At 38.8% G+C, this 23662-nt stretch overlaps 1 protein-coding gene across 1 annotated transcript; it reads right to left on the bottom strand.

The window, feature by feature from the left end:
* Nucleotides 1-6279: 6279 nt before the first annotated feature.
* Nucleotides 6280-22275, bottom strand: LOC131342496 (ankyrin repeat domain-containing protein 34A). Its single transcript, XM_058373514.1, has 2 exons — nucleotides 21928-22275; nucleotides 6280-10128 (listed from the first exon to the last, which is right to left on the bottom strand). Exon 2 carries the CDS (start codon nucleotides 10062-10064, stop codon nucleotides 8502-8504), a length of 1563 nt encoding a protein of 520 aa, XP_058229497.1. The 5' UTR covers nucleotides 10065-10128; nucleotides 21928-22275; the 3' UTR covers nucleotides 6280-8501.
* Nucleotides 22276-23662: the final 1387 nt, after the last annotated feature.

Raw genomic sequence — 23662 nt, 5'->3', positions numbered from 1 at the left:
AATCAAGTGACTGAAAATGAACAAGGCCCTGCACCATGATGGATAATAACCTTTTCCACATTTCTCTATTAAACATGTATCTTTGTTTATTCATCTTTTGTAAAATATGTACAGGATAGTATGTTCCCCTTTTTTTTTATTTCATTATACCATGTGCCCCAAGGTATGTTTGTTGTTTAAAAAAAAAAAAAAAGAATTCTTCATATCTGTAAAGCTGATTTTTAAAAATATTTCTTATGAAATACCTGTAAAAATTCTTTTAGAAATTTAAGCCATTTCCCCCCTTTTCATGCCCCTTTTATCTTACTTTACTTGAAAACTGGTCAAGGTTTTATGAATATTAAGCTTATAACGAGTATTACAAATACTTATTTGCATGAGCAGATGTATTCTTAATAATGTATTGTAAATATGCCTTTAGCTTTTGGGGCTCAAAACATGAAACGATGCATTTGTACATTATATAGGAAAAAAACAAAAGCCATTGATATTGTGAGTGTCATTTTGTCATGTGTTCCCTTTGTAGTGCTGCACAAAATGTATGAAATTACAGTTTTCTTTTAATTCATTCTTAAATATGTTTTTGGTCCCCTCTTAATCAGTTGTGCTGTGTGCTTCATCCACCTAAGACCTTCTATTAGAAGACTTATCTGGCCACAGTATTTCACTTCATTGTCTGTGTTAAAGTTTAAAATGAACACACAGCCCTTTGTACATTAGTGTTAGATTTGGGACAGCTCAGACAACTCAGTGAAATGTTGTTGCCTCTGGCAATCAGAGATGTGCTCAGTTCTTTAATGTCGGTCCTCTGGAGATGGCCATTTATGATCCCAGGGCTGGAAAATGCTCTTGCTCTTCACTTTCTTTGCTGTTATTTGTTGTTATAAGCGCAACATGCTGTATTTGCTGTATTTGAAACTGAACAGAAGGAAGAAAAAAATGTTTTCTTGCAGGCCAAATGTTGCTCCATATAATTTCAGTAAATAAGCTTACAATAAAAAAAAAAATAATGAAGAAATGACTTAACAGCATTTATTTCTTTGTTTATTTTCCGTTCACCTTCAGCATTTGTATATTTTGGCATAAGGCACCAGCAGGATTTTTGGCCCTTTTGACTGTTTTAATGCACTGCTTCTTCTGCGTGAGATCTTCCATCTCCTGGCTGATTTTCTTTCCCTAGAGGCCCCCTGTCTCTTCACAGCCCTTGTTATGATCTACACTTTCCTCTTTTGTACCAGCACCTTTAATGAGCAGACATGTGTTTCTTCTTCTTTCTTCTTTAGGCCACTTCACTTTGCCATTTTTTGTTCTTTTACAGTGTTGGAAATCACAACTCCTCATCAGAGATATAAATATTTATTATTACATTGCAGTTCATGCTGTGGTCAGGGTTTTACCCAGTAACAGACCTGGCATATAGGTATTCAGGAGATTACTATTAGTCTTTCACAAACCCAAGGTTTGTGTATAAAGAGCATATATCATACAATGATATAAGAATCATTTGCAAATGTAAAATGAATATGATTTACTTCTGAGGCTTTAGTGAGTACAGACTGGTCTTATTTCCTTTTAGGGAAAAAAAAGATCTGTCTAGCACCATACAGTGTTTTTCACTTAATGTTTTATGTAGAACCCTACAACAGAGTGTTTCCCTTTTTGAAAAGATTAAAATTAGGTCCTCTTTAGAAAGCTTGAGCCATTATGTATCCAGAAAAACACAGAGAAACCCTTTAGAGTCTACCATGTGAGTTTATTGTCCTTCATATAATATTTTACTTTGGTCTGACAAATATTAGATTCTGTTTGAAATTACTATATTACTTTTCAACAATATACCTAAATAATCTAAGTAACTGATTAAGCTGATTTTCTCATTTAACAGTATATGCAATATTCAATTCAGTTTCAATTGTGGACATTATCACCAAGCCACTTTACAGAAATGTAAAAAATTCAGTAAAAATTGCAAAGTTTAAAATAAAATTCCCTGTTAAGCAAGTCTGAGGCAACAGTTTCAAAGAAAAACTTCCTGAGATGATTTGAGGAAATCATGAGAGGAACCAGACTCAAAAGGGAACCCATCCTTATCTGTGTGATGCGGAGAGTGTGATAATAAATAATGTCCTTTCTATATCTGAATATATTGTCAAGTCGGCATGATTTCTGAGTTCATTCTAGATTTATAGCTAATTCCTTCCTGCCAAACCATCAAATGTTCAATCATGGAGACCTGAGCACAAAAACGACGGCTGAAACAACAATTCAAAGCCAGCACCATAATCTCCAAGTGGTTTTATTCACAGCAGTCCCCTATATATCCAGGTAGTCCATGTGGAGCCATCCTTAGCAGCATTGAGCACCACCAAGTGATAAGACTCTAACAAGATGTATTGCATCAGGTTGGATCAGGCAGGTCCAGAGAGAAGTGGTCACAGTGGGAGCTCTGGAGTAGCATGTGTAGTCTGACAGATTATTCAACACCAGCAGGGAGACACTACCCTGATCAGAAGCCAATAAAAGGTCACTTATTACTTTAACCAGTGCTGTTTCTGTGCTATGATGAGGCCTGAATCCTGACTGACACTTTTCATGAATGTTATTTCTATGTAGGATTGAGCATAACTACTGTGCTACAACCTTTTCTAGGATCTTGCTGATAAAGAGGAGGCTTTATATTAGCCTAGAGCTGTGCAGTGGATAGGGTTGAGGTAAAGTTTTTAATCAGGGCTTTCATAACCACTACTTTTAAAATATTTGAGTACATAGCCAGTACTAAGGGAAGATTTGATTATTTTTAGATGGGGTTTGGTAGCTGCTGGTATATCTATAAGAAACATGTAGGTAAGGGATCTAGTATGAAAGTTGATTATTTTGAAGAAGAAATTAGTGAAATTAAATCGGTCTCTCAAAGGGGACTAAAATAGTCTAAGCACTGATCAGATCTAGTAATATCAATATCTAAAGTATTATCTGTTAAATTGTTCAGTTTTAAATTAGTCAGAATTTTTTTTGCTTTATATTCTGTCATAACTGCTGCATACTGTTGGTTTGTATTTTCCTACAGTGGTTTTATTCCTAGTTAAGTTTGCTAAAGTATTAAATAAAACATTTAGGATGAATACAAAATGCACAGTGTATCCAGTAGAGGGTGAAGAAGAATACACAAAATGCATCAGTATCACCACAGGGAGCGTGTCTAAAGGAAGCTTGTTACGTCTGACCCCTTAAAGTCACTACTCATTTCCTTTTCTTGTTACGTGCTTCCCTTCCTCACTTCTTAGCTCTTCCCTCTGAAAAAAAGGGATCCACAAAAAGGAAGCAAACAGGAAGAATCGAACACAAATGAGCACCAAATGAGACGTCACCGAAGAGTCATTTGAAATCGAGTTCACTTAATGATGACATGTTGTCTGTACTACCTTATTGCCTGTGCTAGCATTTATCATCCCAACACCAATACCATAAAAGCCATCACAATTACTACTTTTACAAATTTAAAAAATAAAATTTCCCCATAGTAGTCGAAATCTGTTGTATTAACTCTGTTTTCATTCAAACAAAAGTAGGTAATATGACTTGGGGATGAAACTCCAGGTTGCACAGCATCACCAATGCATGCTCAAATCCCATTATTTTTAATAAAGTGATCGGTAGCAGGAAGGCAGTCCTTAGAGAGCTTAGAGAAACATATTTCAGTTACTGCATGGGCTTATAAGGTGAAGATCCCATGTGAGGCTCTTGGGGGAGGTTGTGAGAAGTTTTTGAGCCGCTCAGTGAGACCCTGTCCATGGTGCTGTGATGCACTGCGCTAGCTGCCACATACAACTTTAACGTAGATGGGGACTTTCCAAAGGCTAGCAATAACTGCAGGAAGGCTAGTACTCTAGGAACAAAGCAGTGTACCTACTCCAGATTATGGGGTGCACACCACTGATGGAACCAGCACTTCATGGATTTACTGCAAGAACACATTTGGCACTAGACAGAGGCAGACTGCTGATGAATTTGAATCAGAATTACCTTCGAAGACAAAATTCAAGAAACATTTGTTATCTGGGGAAATGGAGAGATCCAGTGATCTGATCCACTCTTGGGCAATTCTTGTACACAGCAGGCTTCAGAGGGATGATTTACACATGCCCATCATTAAACACACAAACCATACTTAGCACTGTACATAAACCAGATTGGCAGAGAGCTGCCCTATATCTCTGTCCTATATCTCTGTCACAGAGGGGTTGATGGATGCCGAATGGAATGGTCGTTCCAGTGCAAGCCTTTACATGCCATAAGTGAGGACCACCAGAATATCATACAAGTGTCTGCAATTGATGCTTGGGGAGGATTCATCTGGACATCCAGTGAGATCATCAGTAACATGATACATGTGTCAACAGCAGCCATGCATCACCGGCCAATCTGCTTGTAAAAAGCTGCCTTGTACTCAAGTCAATAGACACAAATATCTACATCTAATTGACAGGATCACAAGGATTACATATGTAACATGAGGGTAACCATCTACAGATTTCCATTTCATGTTGATTTTAAGAATAAATATGTCATTAAATATGGCATGCTTTAATCTGAAGGATGTAAGATTGAAAAAACAAGAAGGGATCAAATAGAATATTGGGATGCACCCCTAGAGTCATTCACTCACGCACTGGTTCTCTTACAAGTAGCACGATTAAATACTTATTAAGACAACATTCATGCTTTTGCTTACCTCCCATGTGAACACTTACTTGAAGCATTTCTGGAGTGACCAAAAGTTCTCAGGTACACATGCAGAAGAAGTCATGTGCAATTACAATAATTGTCTGTGTGACTGTTCAGAGATGGGTGGAATGATCGAATAATATTTGCTGTAACAGGGTGATCTTAGTGTAAAAAAGTGATACACTGGCCAGTTTGCACATAAGATATTTATTTATGTGAAAGTCTATTTTATGCATTGCCAGTACTTGTTTTAAATGAAAAACCTTGTAGCCATTTATTCAAAATTTAGGCGCTTCGAAAAACACAGCACAAACATTTTAAGATTTTCAGGCATCTGTATGAAAGACGTTTACAATGAAACTCCATGCCTACAAACAGTGGCCTCCTACTGGAACAGTATATATTAGCCAATTCCTTTGATATCTATTGGAGAAAAGCAACGTCAGTTTGAAGCTGAGAAAAGAGGGGAAAATTCCTGAAAAAGAAAGAAACCACTGGTGTTCTAATGACTAGACATGGTACTGGTCAGTTAAAAAACAACAGCAGATGACAGAAATATTGGTTACATGAATGCTGTGAAGAAAACCCAAAACAATAGTTAGTGAAATCACCAACAACCTCCAGGGCAGGGGTGAAGGTATCACTAACCACTGTCCAAAGATGACTTTGGAGAAAGATATCATCTACTCATGATTCAAAATATACAAGTTCCCTGTTCAGGCATGGTATAAGAAGTCTCATGGCTTGGGTTTGCATGACTGCTTCACTTTCCTCTTTACTTATGCTGTAACTCATGACTAGCAGTAGGACGAAAGTCTACAGAAACATCTGTAGTGACAGACAATCTGCCTGTCACTTCATGGACAAATACATCCAATTTATTTGAGAGGAACTTCATCTTGAAGCAAGACATTGACCAAAAACACAACAAAGGACCAACAAAATCACCATTTGAACATGAATTTCTTCTTTACAGAGGGGGCTGAACAGAGAAACTCACCAAGACAAAGAACTGAAAAAGCTGTGTTATTTGTTATTTAATTTAATTTAATCACTATCTGTTCTGCTACTTTTACTCACCTAAAATTGCATGGTCCATAGATCTAGATGTAAAAGGTAGGAAATTCTAATCTATTATCTAATTTTCAGCTTCTCAACCCCAGATGTCTTCAATGTATAGCGAAAAGAACAGAATTGATCTCTACAATGCTTTCAGAGGGGAGGTTTCGGCTTAGCCTCAAGAGCATTCTGTGGACATTGTTGACATGCCAAACTTACATTATGCATCTACAATGCTATATATTACATATAATGCACCATGAAGAGGATACTGTGCTTAATGTGGTCTTGCACACTGTCTCTAAACAATTAGAAGTAAGGGAGACTCTTGGACAGAAAGCACAAACTCTGGTAGATAGTCTTTGGGGAACTAAAATAGTGTGACCATCTTGACCTGTTGACATCTGTTCATATTCTCTCTACCTTTATTATTGTAACATACTACAGTGGTATCTCTGAGATAAGATGGAGGTAAAGAACTTCACCAGACACAGATTTTTGGTTTAGTCATGCCTTTATTCAAAGCACCATAAATGTCTCACATGAATATGAGACTAATTCCCATCGTGGTGTTGTGCAGACTGTTACACGGACACTAGCCTACTGCCTCTCGTCCCTAAGGCTTACTGCTAACACAAGAGTCGTCTACGTTTTTTAGTTATGATTCAGTTCAGTACAGTTTTTATCAGTGTACCACACCAAACATACAAAGTTACAATAAATATTAAATCCATAGAAGTAGATGTTGATAGTGTAACTGCAATCCCTTTGACACAATGCGAATTAAAACACTCGGATACGCAGTTGTTATTTTCCTGTAAACCAACGAGACTTAGCAGCACGTCATGAAATGTCCTTTGTGTACACAGCCTAACACAACTGAAGACCCTTGTACGTTTTTTCTTTTTTTTCTTTTTTTTAAGGTCTGATCAGACATACCTGAGCACAATTTCAACAAGGTCACAGGGAGTTTTGTACAACAGAGAATTTTGTGAACTTCCACAATGATATTCAGAAACAGGGAAAACTCAGTGCAACTACTCACTGCTCTCTGGAGCGTGGAAAGGTTTTGGAATGACGATGAGACGATCGCACAAGAATAATAACGTAGCAACTAGAGAACTTGCTAATTAAAATATACAGTGTCACCTGATATATTTTAAAGAGGTGTTTTCAAATGGTTTAAAAAAGTCCATAATTAAATAACAAACATTTATGCTTGTACTTTTTTCTCCTTATGTCCTAAAATGTTGCCTGTGAAAAAGAAAATGCCACACTGAAAGTAGAGATGATTTTTCACCCAAAGAACTATAGCAATAATATTGTTTTTTGATTTAAAAGATGGACAATAGATGAAAAATGGGCCATCACAGAGGTATAGAAAAATATTACTCTACTTTTTTGTTTTCATATTAAAGTACATGTAGTTGAATCCACAGAAATAAATTAAGATTTTCTAAATAAGATCACTCGAATATCGCATCAACGAAACAAAAGCAAGACTATTAAACACTTTTTTTAAGCTCTGTTAAACTAATTCTTGTTTATTTGTAATATATATAGATATTTCTCTCTCTACACTGACAAACACTACACTGAAAATAATTGAATTTCAAATGTGTGTATGCTCTTTTTGTAAGGGTTAACATAGTTTGTTGTGTCCATGATTCCACACTACATTTATTTTTCTCTGCAGAAGTGCAAATTACTCTTCGTGCTGCAAATGTAACTGATTATCCAATGTTCACCACAATAATATGAAACCAGAGATCTTGCAGCACAAAATATTGCACACAGAAATACTTAAAATACTAATGGTTATTGTACTGTCTGTGAAGTCTGTACAATATCTACATGTGCGCTCTGCCTCTTGTGCACACATGACACAACCTCCATGCTCTTCATATTGAGTTATTGTTTTTTTTTCCTTCCTCCCCCATTTTAGGAAGTGTGAGTGTGAAAGGGGATTAAACAACTTCTTTGGGATTCTTAATTAAGAATTGCACTTTTTAAAGAAAAACAAAAATTCATCATACATATAGTGCCCGTCACACACCTTTTCAGTGGCGAATATTTGTTTGAAGGTTTTGATTCTTGTTCTTAATGCTACAACCTTATTAAAGTGATTAGTCATCAGTAAAAGGCATCATAAATAATAGAGATTAGTGTGCAGTAAATACAGTAAACAGAAGTTTTATCATCAATCAGTAGGGTTTCAGGGAGAAAAAAAACGAATACTGGCATTTGGTTTGCACCCAGTAGACACTGATCATTCTTATATTCCCCTTTGATATGCTTTTAAAGGACAGCGCATCACTTTGTCAGCAATTTTAACCTTGCTGGCAATTTTTAAACAAAATCATGAAACAGGTTCAAGTGTAAAAGTGAACATTTTAAATGACAAGAACTGTTTGTTAAAAATGAAAGAAAATATGAGAAATCGCAAATAAAAGAAATAATTAAGGCCAAATGCTTGGCCAAATGTGCTAACATGGCCAAAAGTAATTGGAAGTCAGTATAAATGGTGTCTATTCATTCTCATTTACTGTCATTAAGGTTATCCTTTATGAATATGGTTTATACATTTTAGATTAGTCAGCATTTCACTATCCAGTTGTGTGTGTGTGTGTGTTTGTGTGTGTGTGTGTGTGTGTGTGTGAGATGAGTGAGTGACAAAGAGAGAAAGAGAGACAGGGAGAGAGATTCTTTCATAACTCTTAGTCTCCATTGACCTCCATCACCTTCTCTGCTATTAGCTCCTGAAAGGTAGAGAGCTGCTTCATTTGTTCTGTCTGCATGGAATGCCTCCTCATCAACTTTTTCTTCATCTTGAAATCCAGAACACGCTTTGGTGATGTGGGTGCTACGGGCAGCAGGATCTTGTTTCCAGAGTGCACGGGCGAAGACGGCTTGCCATTGGTCCGGATGTCCGGGATGGGTCGCTGGGGGTTGACATTAAGTGGGGGAAGAAATCCAGGCCGAGTGTGTGAAATGTGGTCCAAGAGGAGCGTGCCAGAACCTCTCCGCTCCAGCAAGCCTGGAGGTCTCCTTCTCATAGTGATGGGGGACACTGAGTTTGGGATGCTCTCCAGGGACTCCCGTGAGGAACTGGCAACTAATGAAAGTGGTGAGGCATTGTACTTGCGGCGCTCCACAGACACACGACCAGAATCTGGAGATCCAGGAATGGACTCAGGACACAGGTGTGTATCTGACTCATAGTGCTCCATGCGTGTAAGTTTGGGGTGAGCCAAAGCACGGTTATGACCAGCATTCTCTTGTGACTCAGGTGCAGTGTTCCTGCGATACAGTGACTGATGCTGCTGCACCTTGTCGGCCCAAGAAGAACCACACAGGGCTGCACAATCTTCTGAGCAGGAGCGGTCAATCAGCTTCGGTGAGCAGGGGTCATGAGTTTCAATGCTGTGTCTGCGTGAGAGCAGTGGTCTGCCTGGACCAGAGATTGACATACCGTTCATCTCTGACACCACTTTGTCCTCCTCTGCTAGGCTGCCCTCCAGCATCTCACCTCTCTCAGCCAGTATGCTTGGAGCCACTAAGCCCCAGGGCTCTGAGTTCAGTCTTTTGAGAAGCTTGCGTGGTGGTGGTCTCCTCTCACCTGGTGGCCTGTTGGAAGGGAGTGGGAGGGCGGAAGTAAGCGCAAAGCTGAAGATGCCTTCTTCCTCTTCTCCAGCAGGTGAGTTTGAGGTCCGGATCTCCACCTCTGATGGAGACATGCAGGCTGGTGAAAGTTTATCAACCACACCTGGTGAAGGTGGAGAGTTCAGGTACTGCTTGGTCTTCTTAGTGCCTGAGGGTGAGGTATCTGTGGTTATAATGATCACCTCTTTACCTTTGGCCTTACAAGCATCTAGAAGTATCTGCAGGGTATCTCGATCACCTGTGTTGATGGCATGCATTAGCGCTGAGGACCCAGAGTAGTCTTTGAGACTTGGGTCTGCTCCATTCTCCAGGAGTAGTGACACAACATCTTTGCCCGCCCGCTCAGAGCAAGCGTGCATCAAGGCAGTCCGGCCTGATTTATCCGGGATATTCAGGTCAGCGCCCTTCTCTAGAAGGTAGCGCACCATTTTCTGACGCGTCTGTGGGTCATCATATCCTGCCATGCAGGCAGCCATGATGGGTGTCTCCCCTCGCTCATTGCCTTCGTTGATGTATGCACCGCCCTCTAGTAACAATCGGGCAAGACGAAGCTTGCCTTGGAACACAGCCTTCAGCAGGGCATTTCCTTCTGTCCGTAGAGCTCCTCCATCACCCATGGTGCCACCTGTCTTCCTTCCCCGTTAACACAGCCAGCACATCTTCAGTGTAATCCTGAACAACCTGTAAAATATGAAGAAATGCAAGAGGTCTTATAAGGACAGTTACGTGTGTGTGTTATTGCTTGTGTTATGGTGTACAGTGTGCTCTGTATTGCTCATGGCATCACACTGTAGAAGAGAATAATGCGATTTTTAGTCCTTATAAACTAATTTATGAAATAACAGCTTTGCACACTGCAGAGTGTGATAGAGAAGAGTATAGTCTTCCATTATTACCACTGCTCACATTGATCCAGCACAGTGAAGCCTCCGCACCATGCAATTCTCACGGTGTAAAAATACCTTTGGTAAAATCACAGACCTTAGACACTTTCTTCCTTTAAAATGACACACAAATATGGATTTTTTTCTTAACAGAAATGAAACCTGGTTAAAATATCAACTTTGTAGAATAGAAGATCTCCATTCCTTTTAGAGTCTTGCAACAATGTCACTTCACTGTAGGGTTTTCAAGAATTATGAATTATTAATTAGCATTACACATGCCATGATCTATTGATGTATAAAATTGGTCAAAAATCTGCTCATGTTCAAACATCCCCTCACAAGAAATTCCAACTTCAACCAATACAGCAATATCAGTCATTTAGAGGAAAATTTTTTACTTTTACTGTGTATTTTTTTTTCCAAAACATCTGGTAAAATTGATTGACGATCCTTTTAGTCTGTTTCGTCCTCAGAAAACAGGTTTAGACATGACATTTCAAAAACGTTACATTAAATATGACTTACGGGTTATAGTCTCATTTGCTCTGTCATATACATTGCTCTATGTTCTGGAAATATAATAAGCTGTGCTCTGTACATGACTTGAATAGGTAATGAGAATATTGATGAACAGTGATGTATGCAGACTTAGTATCATATGCTTTTTTCTTATTAGGTTACATTTTTACCACCTATTCTTTTGACAAAAAATAGATATATTTTAAATATTTTGTACTAGGTATTTGCAAAATAGACTTTAAAGTTTATGTAATATAAGATTTTCTATACAACTGTAATTCAGATGAATGCATAGTAAAATAGGTATTTAAACTGAGACAAAAGCAGTCATTTCCCACCTGCAGAGTCTGCTAGGAGGCAGATTAGCAGCGATTGTGGTTATATACTCGGCACTCATTATCAATATCCCCTCTGCTGTGGCTACATTAATACACTGCATTAGTTGACAATGAACCAACAGCTGTCTGTGGCTGTGGGGTGAGTCAAAGCACTGATTGTGATGATCAAAGCAATAAAGGCAGCATTCACAAATTGTGCACAGCTCTGAGAGTCTCGTATCAATCTGCGTTTGCGTAACAGAAAGCAGAGAGAGATGCTCATTGCACACAGACAAGTTTGATGTGGTAATTAGGAAGGCATTACTACAACAGCACTGCAGGGTGAAAAGTGAGGGGGGCGAGCGAGCAAGGGGGTAAACAGACAGAGACTCAGGAGAGAGAGAGAGAGAGAGAGAGAGAGATACAGGGTGTTCCAGGGGCTTGGATTTATTCAAGCTGATTTAAAATTCAATGTGACCAAAGTAAGCCCCTGGTAGATTTATACAGACAACATGTGGAGAAAGTACAACCTCCTGTCACAGAGAAATCAATTAATGGGATAGTGGCTTGGTAGAGATGACAGGCATGGGAGAGAGGAAGTGGAAAATTGGTGGGTCTGTATGTCATTTCACTGTGCCTTGTCACTGTGTGCTGGTACAGATATATAGTTCTACTCCTGGCACTGGCAGAAGGAGTGGATGAAGGGATCTATTGATCTGACGCCTGTCCACTGCAGTGCTGAAAGCAAACTGCATAGGGAAATAACTTTTTTTGGTTTATCCAGTATGCATATTTTAAGTACAATTTTAACCATGTTAAATTTCATCATTCTATATTATTGTGTTAATTATGTGTTGTGTTATATTTAATCATTTAATAATGACACAGAATATTTAATTGTATATAAATATATATATACACTATATTGCCAAAAGTATTCGCTCACCTGCCTTGACTCGCATATGAACTTAAGCGACATCCCATTCCTAATCCATAGGGTTCAATATGACATCGGTCCACCCTTTGCAGCTATAACAGCTTCAACTCTTCTGGGAAGGCTGTCCACAAGGTTTAGGAGTGTGTTCATGGGAATTTTTGACCATTCTTCCAGAAGCGCATTTGTGAGGTCACACACTGATGTTGGACGAGAAGGCCTGGCTCTCAGTCTCCGCTCTAATTCATCCCAAAGGTGTTCTATCGGGTTGAGGTCAGGACTCTGTGCAGGCCAGTCAAGTTCATCCACACCAGACTCTGTCATCCATGTCTTTATGGACCTTGCTTTGTGCACTGGTGCACAGTCATGTTGGAAGAGGAAGGGGCCAGCTCCAAACTGTTCCCACAAAGTTGGGAGCATGGAATTGTCCAAAATGTCTTGGTATGCTGAAGCATTCAGAGTTCCTTTCACTGGAACTAAGGGGCCAAGCCCAGCTCCTGAAAAACAACCCCACACCATAATCCCCCCTCCACCAAACTTTACACTTGGCACAATGCAGTCAGACAAGTACCGTTCTCCTGGCAACCGCCAAACCCAGACTCGTCCATCAGATTGCCAGATGGAGAAGCGCGATTCGTCACTCCAGAGAACGCGTCTGCACTGCTCTAGAGTCCAGTGGCGGCGTGCTTTACACCACTGCATCCGACGCTTTGCATTGCACTTGGTGATGTATGGCTTGGATGCAGCTGCTCGGCCATGGAAACCCATTCCATGAAGCTCTCTGCACACTGTTCTTGAGCTAATCTGAAGGCCACATGAAGTTTGGAGGTCTGTAGCGATTGACTCTGCAGAAAGTTGGCGACCTCTTCGCACTATGCGCCTCAGCATCCGTTGACCCCGCTCCGTCAGTTTACGTGGCCTACCACTTCGTGGCTGAGTTGCTGTCGTTCCCAAACACTTCCACGTTCTTATAATACAGCTGACAGTTGACTGTGGAATATTTAGGAGCGAGGAAATTTCACGACTGGATTTGTTGCACAGGTGGCATCCTATCACAGTTCCACGCTGGAATTCACTGAGCTCCTGAGAGCGACCCATTCTTTCACAAATGTTTGTAAAAACAGTCTGCATGCCTAGGTGCTTGATTTTATACACCTGTGGCCATGGGAGTGATTGGAACACCTGATTCTGATTATTTGGATGGGTGAGCGAATACTTTTGGCAATATAGTGTATATTACAGAGAGAGAGAGAGAGAGAGAGAGAGAGAGAGAGATGTTATTTTCAATTTTAGGTGTTTTAGGTGACTTCCACTATAGGACTATTTTGCTTCTAGCTATCAAGGTTACAAAAGCAAAAGCTTGTTCAGTATCAGTTACTTGGACATCTCTGACACTTTTGGGTTAGATTGAAGATTTTTAGGTTAAAAGCTAAAACTAAAATTATTTAAATGACAAAATTGAAATTTTAGCAAGATCATCTTAACTACCAAAGACATTGTTGATTAAAAAGAAATTGGATTTAGCCAAGCCTTGGTCTTGCAATCGCTTAAAATGTGAAATCTAGTTTGGTGACTGGAAAAAGATGCTTGTTGCATATGGGGTTTTGCAAGGGAAAGTCAATAATTTGAAATGAAGCCTGAACTGATTAGAATCAAAAATACTTTGTGATCAGTCCACATGTAGCCTCTTTGGAGATTATACCCAATAAACAATGTTTGTATGTTTGCTGTCCAGTAATAATTAATTAAAGTTGGGAGCACCAACTATTCATCTTTGTTTTGTGTCTCAATAAACTCTACATATTCTTGGCTTTTTGCTCCCGCATATAAAGGACTATATAAAGAAGGACTTTGGCAAAAAGATCTAAAAACAAGGCTATGAAGCAAATACAATAATATGGGAAGCATGCTGATTTTAACACAATTTATTATCCCAGGTAGAGATAGACTTCAAATACGTCAACACTTGGATTCAATTTTTTTTTTATAATTCGTATATAATTGGCATTGAGCAGATCAGTGTACGAAAGAGTGATATTAATTCCTAGGTATTTAAATCCTGATTTTGATATGCAAAAAGGCACATCAGTCTCCATGATCAATCTGCCTGATAATTTATCAGGAGGCATATATTTTTTGTAAATATAGTAAATCATATAAGAGAGCTGAAACCCATTTTGTTTATACCCTTGATAGATTGTAAAGATCTGAGTATTGTTGACAGTGGCTCTATAGGCAAAAATAAATAGCAAAAATACTTTGAGCATTATTATTATTTGTAGCTACACTCACTTTTTCATTGAAACAATTCAGGTGAATACTTCCACATTTAATAAAGAGGTCTATACAGTATATACATATATTTACATATTGGTCTATATGGCTTAATGGTAGTTTTAAGTATTCAGGGAAATGTTTGAAAATATGAGGAAGCTGATTTTGAGGAATTTTTCGAAAGGCAAACTGTCCACTCCTGTGGATTTAGCACTCTACCTGGCCTTAATTGAATCCTCTATTTCCAGAAGTTGTAAAGATTGGTCCAGATACATCTTTTGGTCTTGTTTAACTGTGAGGTAGCTCACATTAGCTAGGAATGTTGACATATGACACAATCATGTGGAAATGTGGAAGCATGCCAATCTGAATAGTACTTCTGAAAAATGAAATTAATATCTTCAGGATCTACTGAAATTCTTGAAATGCTGTTCTAATTTCAGTTATACGCTGTGATGCTGATTTACTTTCTCATAATAGAGCAAGAAGGTGATCCGCTCTTTCACCATGTTCAAACATAGCACAGGCATGTACCAGGTCTCACTCAGTTTTTTTTCTAGTAATAATAAATCATATTATGTTTTGAGTTTAAATTTTCCTCTGTACAACTCTGGTGTTGGAGCCGTAGCAGATTGATGGTCAACTTTCTATATAAAGTCAATAAGTTCCTCCTCCTTGTTTCTTTACTTTACTACATGAGGCAGAGAATGAAATCTTTATTACAGCCTTAAATGTCTCCCACAGTAATTATGGTGATATGTAATCTGGTTTATTTGTTAGACAAACGTTGCTCTAGATATGAAGTGGCAAAAATCTGAAAGGAAAGTTGTATTTGGCATCCAATCAGGCTGCACTGGACAGTTATATGAAATACAAATATCATGCACTGAGCATGGTCTGATTCAACAGTAGCTGAATATTTGACATTTTAGTTGAGTGAATTAGCTTTTTATCAATAAAGAGGAATCCTTGAATCAGTCTGGTGAAGATGTTAAATCCACACAACCGGTTTGAGTCATACAGCCTGCAAGAGTTTTTCAAGTTGCAAGAGACATTTTCAAGAGAGGTACAATTTTGGGGTTTGAATGATCCATACCTAAATCCACCAGAGAATTAACATACAGTATCAACTATGAGCATATAAACACCAACTAGGAGAACTGCAGTATTGAAAAGATGACATGATACAATTATTTACCACTCTTGGGTCTGGGATCTGAAATCATTCCAGATGCAGTAAAAAGTTCTTCTGAACCCCAAGACCTATGGTTATAGGGTCAATGCAGTCAATGTTTTTTTTTTTTTTCAACCTTGGCAGATAGTAAAACCCAACAAAAGACTATTACTCTCCTATCCCATGGCCTTATATTTTCCACAGGTCTCACATCATCATTTAAATAGGTAAAGCAAAATAGAAAATAGAAAATCTGGTATATTACTATATCAAGGAATATAGCAGACCCAGTTAGTTAACAGACCCAGTATTGCATTAGTAAATATAACAATAATGCAAAGCATCATTTATAAACTATTCAACAATAAAGTTTCTTCTCATCAGTTATACTGAATGGAAGGTTAACTAGCACAGTTACTTAAACAAAGTGCATTCGATAATATAGTAAGCCTACTGCTTAACGGAGCATTTTAACATGAAGCATAGGACCAGTAATATACTTGTGTGTATTATGAGAACCATGCAATTTTCATTATTTCAACACAGAAAAACAACATATAACTAGCCCTATTATAAACATTAGTTATCGCACAATCAGTCTTACTCTCATTGTAATATGTTAGGCCTTCCACCTGTACTTCATGGCTCTTCTGTATTGCACAGCATTGTTGCCATATCAAGGTATATTCACATATAGCAACCCGTCGATCATAAAACTGCTGAGCTTCATCAGGCGTGTAGAACAGAAATGTTTCATCTTTGTAGCAAACTCATAGTCATGCTAGACGAAGCAAATGGAAACATATTCCTTCTGCTACAGCAACTGTTTGACATTTTGAAATGCAGCTGGTGAGATTGGTGGAGATGTCTGGCTCTATCCTCAAAGTGAAGCCTTTGTATTTTGTCTCATGTTGTCTGGCCCATCTTAGTGCTCTTTCCTTTTTGTGGAATCTATGGAAACATACAACTCGCAGACAAGGAGGTTGTCCGTCCTATGGTTTTGGGCCCGGAGATCAATGCACACACTTCAATTCAGGAATTTTGTTTAAAAAAAAAAACAACGTTTTTCTTGACCCATGACTTCTATTAGCATCTCAGACACAAACTTAATTCTATGCAGGCCTTCCTAATCCTAAGATTTGCTCTCCATGACCGGTTTTCCAAGTCATCAAATCGATCTAGAAATGTTGCATTTTGAAGAGTTTTGATAATTGTTTTGGCAGCAGCCAGTGTGCTGAAGTTATCACCCACCAAAACTCCATAGCACACAAGCAGGACCTTTAAACCTGTCAGTGCCTCTGTTAATGCATTCATGGACACTTGAAGTGGTCTGAATCAGGACAGAAATATATTCCTTTATCAAAACGTTTCTGCACTAGCCATCATGCATGGCTAACATGCTAGCTATGCTGGTTTATGTTGTCAGCAGGGCATTTGTTTTTACTCATCCTCCTAAATCAATGCACTTATGACAAGCTCCACTTTAATACTTAAAAGGATGACTAAGATGCCTAAAGTATATATTATCATAAAATATCCGGAGCTCTGCTGTCACACTTCTTAAGCTCACATTGCCAAACCAGAAGCCCTCGACAGCTTGTTTTCTCACATGCTCACACTTATTCAGCAGATGCAGGCGCTCTGCACCCTGTGTTGCACTTCTTGTCCATTCGTTGTGATTCCACACCGGTCTCAACCCTAGCATGCGTAATGAGCAAATGAGCACCTTTTAAACAAACTGATATGCTGCTGCAAGCAAGAAAATGAGTAAGTGAGTGAGAAAGAACAGCAAAGAGCCAAAGAAACAACAGTGCATTTTAGATGCAAAACCTAAACTGCAAAAAAAACCCCAGAAAAAAACAGAGTTTCTTCCTCATGAGCAACTGAGATTAGAGAGTTTTTCTCTGGTTGCAGACACTAGCGTGAGTCATCTCAAGAAAGATCTCAAATCAGGACTGTGAATCAAGGGCTCTTGTGGAGAACCTTCTACACTGAACAAATTCAATTTCATCTTGCAATCTCTGCTATTCTATTTATACCTGCTGTTGTCTTTTATTTACTATGGAGTGGAGTGCTTTCTCTCTCTGAGCTTATTTAAATGATGACAGAGAGGTTGCAATCAGAAAGCCACGCTCTCAGCAGCAATAACTCTGTCCAGAAGACCTTCTGATCCTCCACTTCGCTAAAACTCACACACTGTATCGCAGTTATATTGGATAAAGGTGGAAGTATCCATCTTATTTTTCTGATGCTTGTCTGTGTGGGCTTGTTCGAACATAATGAATCAAACTGCAGTCAGGAGACACTCTGTACTGTCATCTCACACTGTCTCCACTTTTCTCAATGCCTCACTCTCTTTCTATCTGTTTTGCAGTCAGTTCTTCAAACTCCCTCTGTCCCTGTCTGACCTGTGCGTGTGTGTGTGCATGTGCGTGTTTGTGTGTGTGTGTGTGTGTGAATACAAATGTATTTCAGCAGGAGGCAGTGAGATGTTTGACATCAATCAGATGCAGACAGAGCTAGGCATTTCACACCAGTTGGAGTGCAGATCTCCTGCAGAGGGATTTCTTATTTTAATTGAAATCCTCAATATTGCACTGGGAGATGTAAATGACAAGCTGAACATCCTGGCAAAGCTCCAGAGTCTTCTCCAATTCTCTAGGGTCTCCCAACAACAGAGAATGGAATTGATTCTTACTTCTTCACCCTCACACTTATAACACTCAATCCACTCAGCAATGCTTTCCACTGAGTGCATGTGTCTCTCAGACCAATAAGGAGTCTCTTCGCTGCAGTTACGGTCGGGGGATTGGGGTGGGGATGGTGTGTTTGTGTGGGTGGATGCATTGTTAGAAATTAACACGGAGTACAGAGGCCATCTCCTGCCCTCTATTCAGCTCATTAAATCTTGCTGTTCCATGCATATTCATTGCTCTTCAAAGGCTCAGTGGTCCAGCCCTGTGAGCAGTGTCCATTTCTAGAGCTCTCCCATGTGCTTCCACTGTTCCAGCTGCTTCTACTGTTCTATTGTGCAGCAATATAAAAGGGCATGAGGGGCTAATGGAACTGGGGTGGGTATATCCAACCTGATCTGGTACCTCCTGGCATTCTGACCCAGTCATATCTGATGAATCCTTTCATCAGTCATAGTGCTGCTTAAGAGGGAGCACAGGTGCTGATGGTGATCGTTGTGCTGAACAGTGCAGCATACTCATGCAATGAGGTTAAATATGAAGAGGCTCAGGCTCTCTCTGCATGCTGTCTCCAGTAAAAAAAATTATATGGCCATACTGATATTAACCTTAAACATGGATATACACACCTGTTACCTCAATCCTCAAAGCATGACTTGAAGGAATAGGAACTACTTGCAGCCTGATGAAATATAAGCTATACAACTGTGCATGATTCTATTTTATATCTGTAAATGATCATATTTTTAATGTGGAGAGAACCCTCTCAAGTATTTGATTTTTTTATGAACCCTTAGGTATGGTTTTGTGTTTTCCTTCTGTTTTCTGATTTCCTTTTAAAGAATTTGAGTGAGGAAGATTATTTCCATAAATTATTCAGTGTAAAATATTTAAAAATAGTTGGACATGATGGACACTGTAAAAAGTTCTAGGAGTTGTAGGTAGTAATCATTTAGCAATAAAATTATTCACTTTCATATTTGTTTATGTTAGGGTCATTGTAGGATTCATTTCTCGTCACACCAGCTCTATTGACCAGATAACCAGATACCACATTGCATACTAATTTGGGCACAGCTTTAAAACCTGGATATGAAAGGTATATACAGTCCCTGAAAGAATTGAAAAAGCAAGGGCAATTGTTTTGTTGTTATTATACACTGAAGACATTTTGTTTGGAGATCTTATAGATGACTATAAAATGATACATTCAGTTTGCATATCCTGATATTAACATCTATATTTGTTAAAAAAACAAAAAACAAAAATTTGGCAGATCACCAAAGTTTTAGGTACCTACTGACATTACCACATTGTCTTCTTTTGTGATGCTTTTCTTGGCACCTACTGCAGCGTTTTTCAGTTGTGCATTGTTTTGTGGGTTCTCTCCTTTCATTCTCGTCTTCAGGATGCTCAGCTGGTTTAAGGTCTGGTGATTGACTTGGCCAGACTAAACCCTTCCACATTTCCCCTGATTAAGTCCTTTGTTGTGTTTTTAGTGTGTTTTGGCCATTGTTTTGCTGCATGATGAAGTTCCTCCCAATTAGATTGGATGCATTTCTCTGTAAATTGGCAGTCAGAATATTTCTATAAATTTTAAATTCATTCTGCTGCTACCATTATGAGTTACATTATCAATAAAGATCAATGAGCTTGTTCCAGTACCTCTACCTCACCATCTACATACAAGCTCCTGGGTCAGGCAGGTAGTGGTATTGCACTATATCACAGTATATCACTACTAGTACCTGCCTGACCAGGGAGCTTGTATGTTTTGGATCATGAGCAGATCCCTTCTTTCTCTACACATTTGGCCTAAAAGGTTAATCTTGGTTCCAGAACATTTGTGATTCTGTATACCTATCCTGGTCTTTTGATTCTTACAGCATCTTGTGGAATGACAGTTGGTATACCTTCTTCCCTAGCATTCATAATAGTTTAATGTCATAGAATTCATGTTTTCTAATGTCATAGAATGTTTCTGTCCTTGAATGTTGTTGTTTTCCTTGGTTGATCTGTTTGATGGCTGGTTGTTAGTATGCTAGTGGTTTATTTCTTTTTCAGGACATTGCAAATTGGTTTATTTTGTATGGCCAAAGCTTGTGCAATGCCTCTGATAAAATGGCTTTTCTCTCATTAACAGCTTTCTTGTCTTCATATTGGTTAATCCTTTTTAACAACAAATGCAGCCTTCACAGGAGAGACCCAGTGCTCAAACCAAAAGTCAATTAATTATTTAAACAATCATTTTAACAGAATTCACCTAAGCAACAAGAAACACCTGTCAGTCACATATTCAAGTATTTTTTATCACTTGAAAAATAGGTGGGCTCAAACAAAAGGTCCTATATTCTCAGTTTGATAGATGTAGATGTAAATATCAGGAAATGAAAGTTGAAATTCTGATCTATCGTCATGTTTAGCTTTTGATTTCAAACCCAAATGTCTTCAAGCAATTTTATTTGGCATTCATTATTATTATTATTAATGATGATGATGATGATGATGATGATGATTATTATTATTATTATTATTATTATTATTTCAGAATGCATCAAGTCCCTGCTGGTTTCTTTGCCTAGACATGTGCGTCGCTATCCACGGTGCTGAAAAGGAAAAGGCTTTCAGCAGCTTGTTGAAAGCGACGCATGAAACAGTTTATTTTGCTCAAAATATTTATAAGAACCAGAAAAATAACTAGGGCTCCGATGCTATTAATAGCCATAAACTGTCAAATCTGGTGTCGTACCAATTGCCTACGTCAGCTCGCCTCTCTGACGTAAGCTTCTTCCCTATTAACAGCCAAACAATATGACGACAAAGTCGCCTGATCGAAGATATATTTATATAAAGCAAATAGACTATTATAGACTACTATTGTCAGGTAAAATTTACTACTTTACATAATTTCCATTCTTCTGTACTCTTTTGTAAAAAAAAATGTGTTTGTTTTTGTGTTTGGATTAGAGATCATGTGTAAACTTAGCTACATTCCATCACTTGCAACATTACTGTCATTATCAGTAAGTGCAGCAACCTTCTTCATAGCTTTTAGAAACACACTAGCCGTGCATTTTTTTCCTCATCCGCACTGTTTATTCAGGCACAGTGTAACCTGGAATCTGGACGCACATGAACAGCAATAAATATGCGGTCTAAATATAGGACACCTGAAAATCAGCAGCAGTGCTGCGCTTAAGTAGAAAGAGAGATAGCTCTAAAAACATCCCTACAAACCTGACTGCCTTTTCTTTAACTTCCAAAATTAGCGACTCTGCCTCAGCACAGCCTGGGAGATGAGCTCATGATCGGTTATACACCTGACTGAAATCTAAAGAAACACCAAGAATTGGGTTATTGCTACAAACCTGTCCCAGAGCATCGTCTTGGCTTGAGATATTACTCTTAAAGTGAGTAGAGTCATAGAATCAAGGAACTATCATGCAAACAATAAGGAATTAGATCATTGAATCCAGTGTAATTGTATATGATGTTAAACGCTAGACATACAATAGGCAAAATTACATTTAACGCAATCTCAACAACGTTCCTTCAACTCAGTTTGCGCACTAAATTAAGCACTACGAAGTGAAACAATGTCAGCTATGTAGGATCCGCATCGCAGTGTCACTTTTTTCCCCTGCAGTTGTGCGGGCGGACGCTGTGGTTGTGCGGATCTTACCGCGGCTGCGCTGCGTTGGTTAAATGAATTCCATCGGCGCGCCGACTTTTCCGCCCAAATTCGCTCGATGTGTGCGCTTCGACCACCAATTCTCCAGTATTTTGGCCGTCAAAAGGGTGCCCCGTTTCCCCACATTTCTTCCGCTATCTCAGCTGTATCTGGGGCTGCGGGGGCGGCCGGTGGGCAGCGGAGCTCCGAGTGATTTCCGAGCAGAACGGCGACCAAACGGACGCAGCCTATGCGGAGGGGGCGACACACTTTCTCAGTCTCATCATCACAGCCTATCTAATGCTGCCGCGGACTTCACACGATGGGCTTCCTCCTGTGGTGCAGATGCGCATCTGCGCGTGTTTTTAGTTCTCGGGTGCTTCTTTATATATATATATTTTTTTTCTAGACTTGATCTGTTATTGGGTAGCTAATATCCTACTTCATGTGGCTGTTCGTTTCTTAATCTATGCAACACTTTAACAGAGTTTTTTAGTACTGAGATTGTTTTCTTTATGAAGACCTCCGCGTGCACTCTCCTCATGGTGATGCAGGAAAATATAAGCATATTTAAAAAAAAAATCTCATTTGCTATCTTTCTTGACCCATATATTTCGTAAAACACACACACACACATACACACACACACCGCAATTTCATATTGACACAACCATGCCACTTTCCTCTGATGTGCAGGTGTTGGGAATTTTGGGTGCAGAGAAAATGCAGCATTTTGCAGATGTTGCTGAAATCTCTCAGTTCTTACAGATCTTGCTGAAGAGCATGTCTTGCTTTAACATAAATGCTTAACATTCTGTATTTTATCATTTGTGGCCTAAATGAATATTGAGGTGCCCTTTACAGAAACTAAGGGTGTGATACAATTCCCAGACTGCATAAATACTAACTCAGTGACTGTAGCTATTATAGAACACAGTTTCTATGGTAACAGATTCTGTGGATTCCGACAGAAGCGTTCCCACGGTGACATGCACATGCCGAGAAATGAAGAGAGAGAGAGAGAGAGAGAGAGAGTCTGGAGTGACACCACTGATCTACCAGCTGAAAAAAGACGCTAAATCTGGGCTTTTTATAGCAAACCCTGGGAGCTATGTACACATGCATTTATTTTTAACATATTTGTATTAAGAGGTATTATAGTTTTAGATTCGACAAAATAACAATTTTTTTCATTGTTTGAACAATTCTTTGGAAGTAAATTACAAACATTGGCTGTACCTGACCATTGTTAATGCTTCTCTTGGTGATACAGAACAACAATCCATATAGCCAATCGTATTAGCATCATTAAACACAAATTATTGCCTTTTTACTCAGCTATTGAGCTTAAAACATAATATTCAGTCAGATGAATTATACTTACTACAATAAAACGTATATATGTGGTATGTACACTGAAAAATTAGTTATTTTTACTACTCTGTTGCTGGGTTTAGCTGGCTGGGTCACTGTGACCCAATGTCAAGTTTCATTTTCTGGAAATTTCTGTGTGTCTTTCTACCAGACTGTCTGGTATCCTTGCATCTCTTAACTCTGAATAAGTGTGTGTGTGAATGTGTTTGCCTTGAGATCCATAGTGTAATTCACCTTTATCCCCAGTGTTCCCTGGATTAGGCTTTGGCTCCACTGAGACCCTGGCCAGGTTAAAGCAGTTACTGAATATGAATAACCAAAAAACTTGTTTTGCAAGTTGCACTATAAATATTTGAAATGTCATATGTACATG

This window comes from Hemibagrus wyckioides, linkage group LG01 (genome assembly GCF_019097595.1).
Source record: "Hemibagrus wyckioides isolate EC202008001 linkage group LG01, SWU_Hwy_1.0, whole genome shotgun sequence".
Taxonomy (NCBI): Eukaryota; Metazoa; Chordata; class Actinopteri; order Siluriformes; family Bagridae; genus Hemibagrus; species Hemibagrus wyckioides.
Note: the sequence above shows the minus strand (reverse complement) of the source record. Positions and strands in the feature narration are given on the sequence as shown.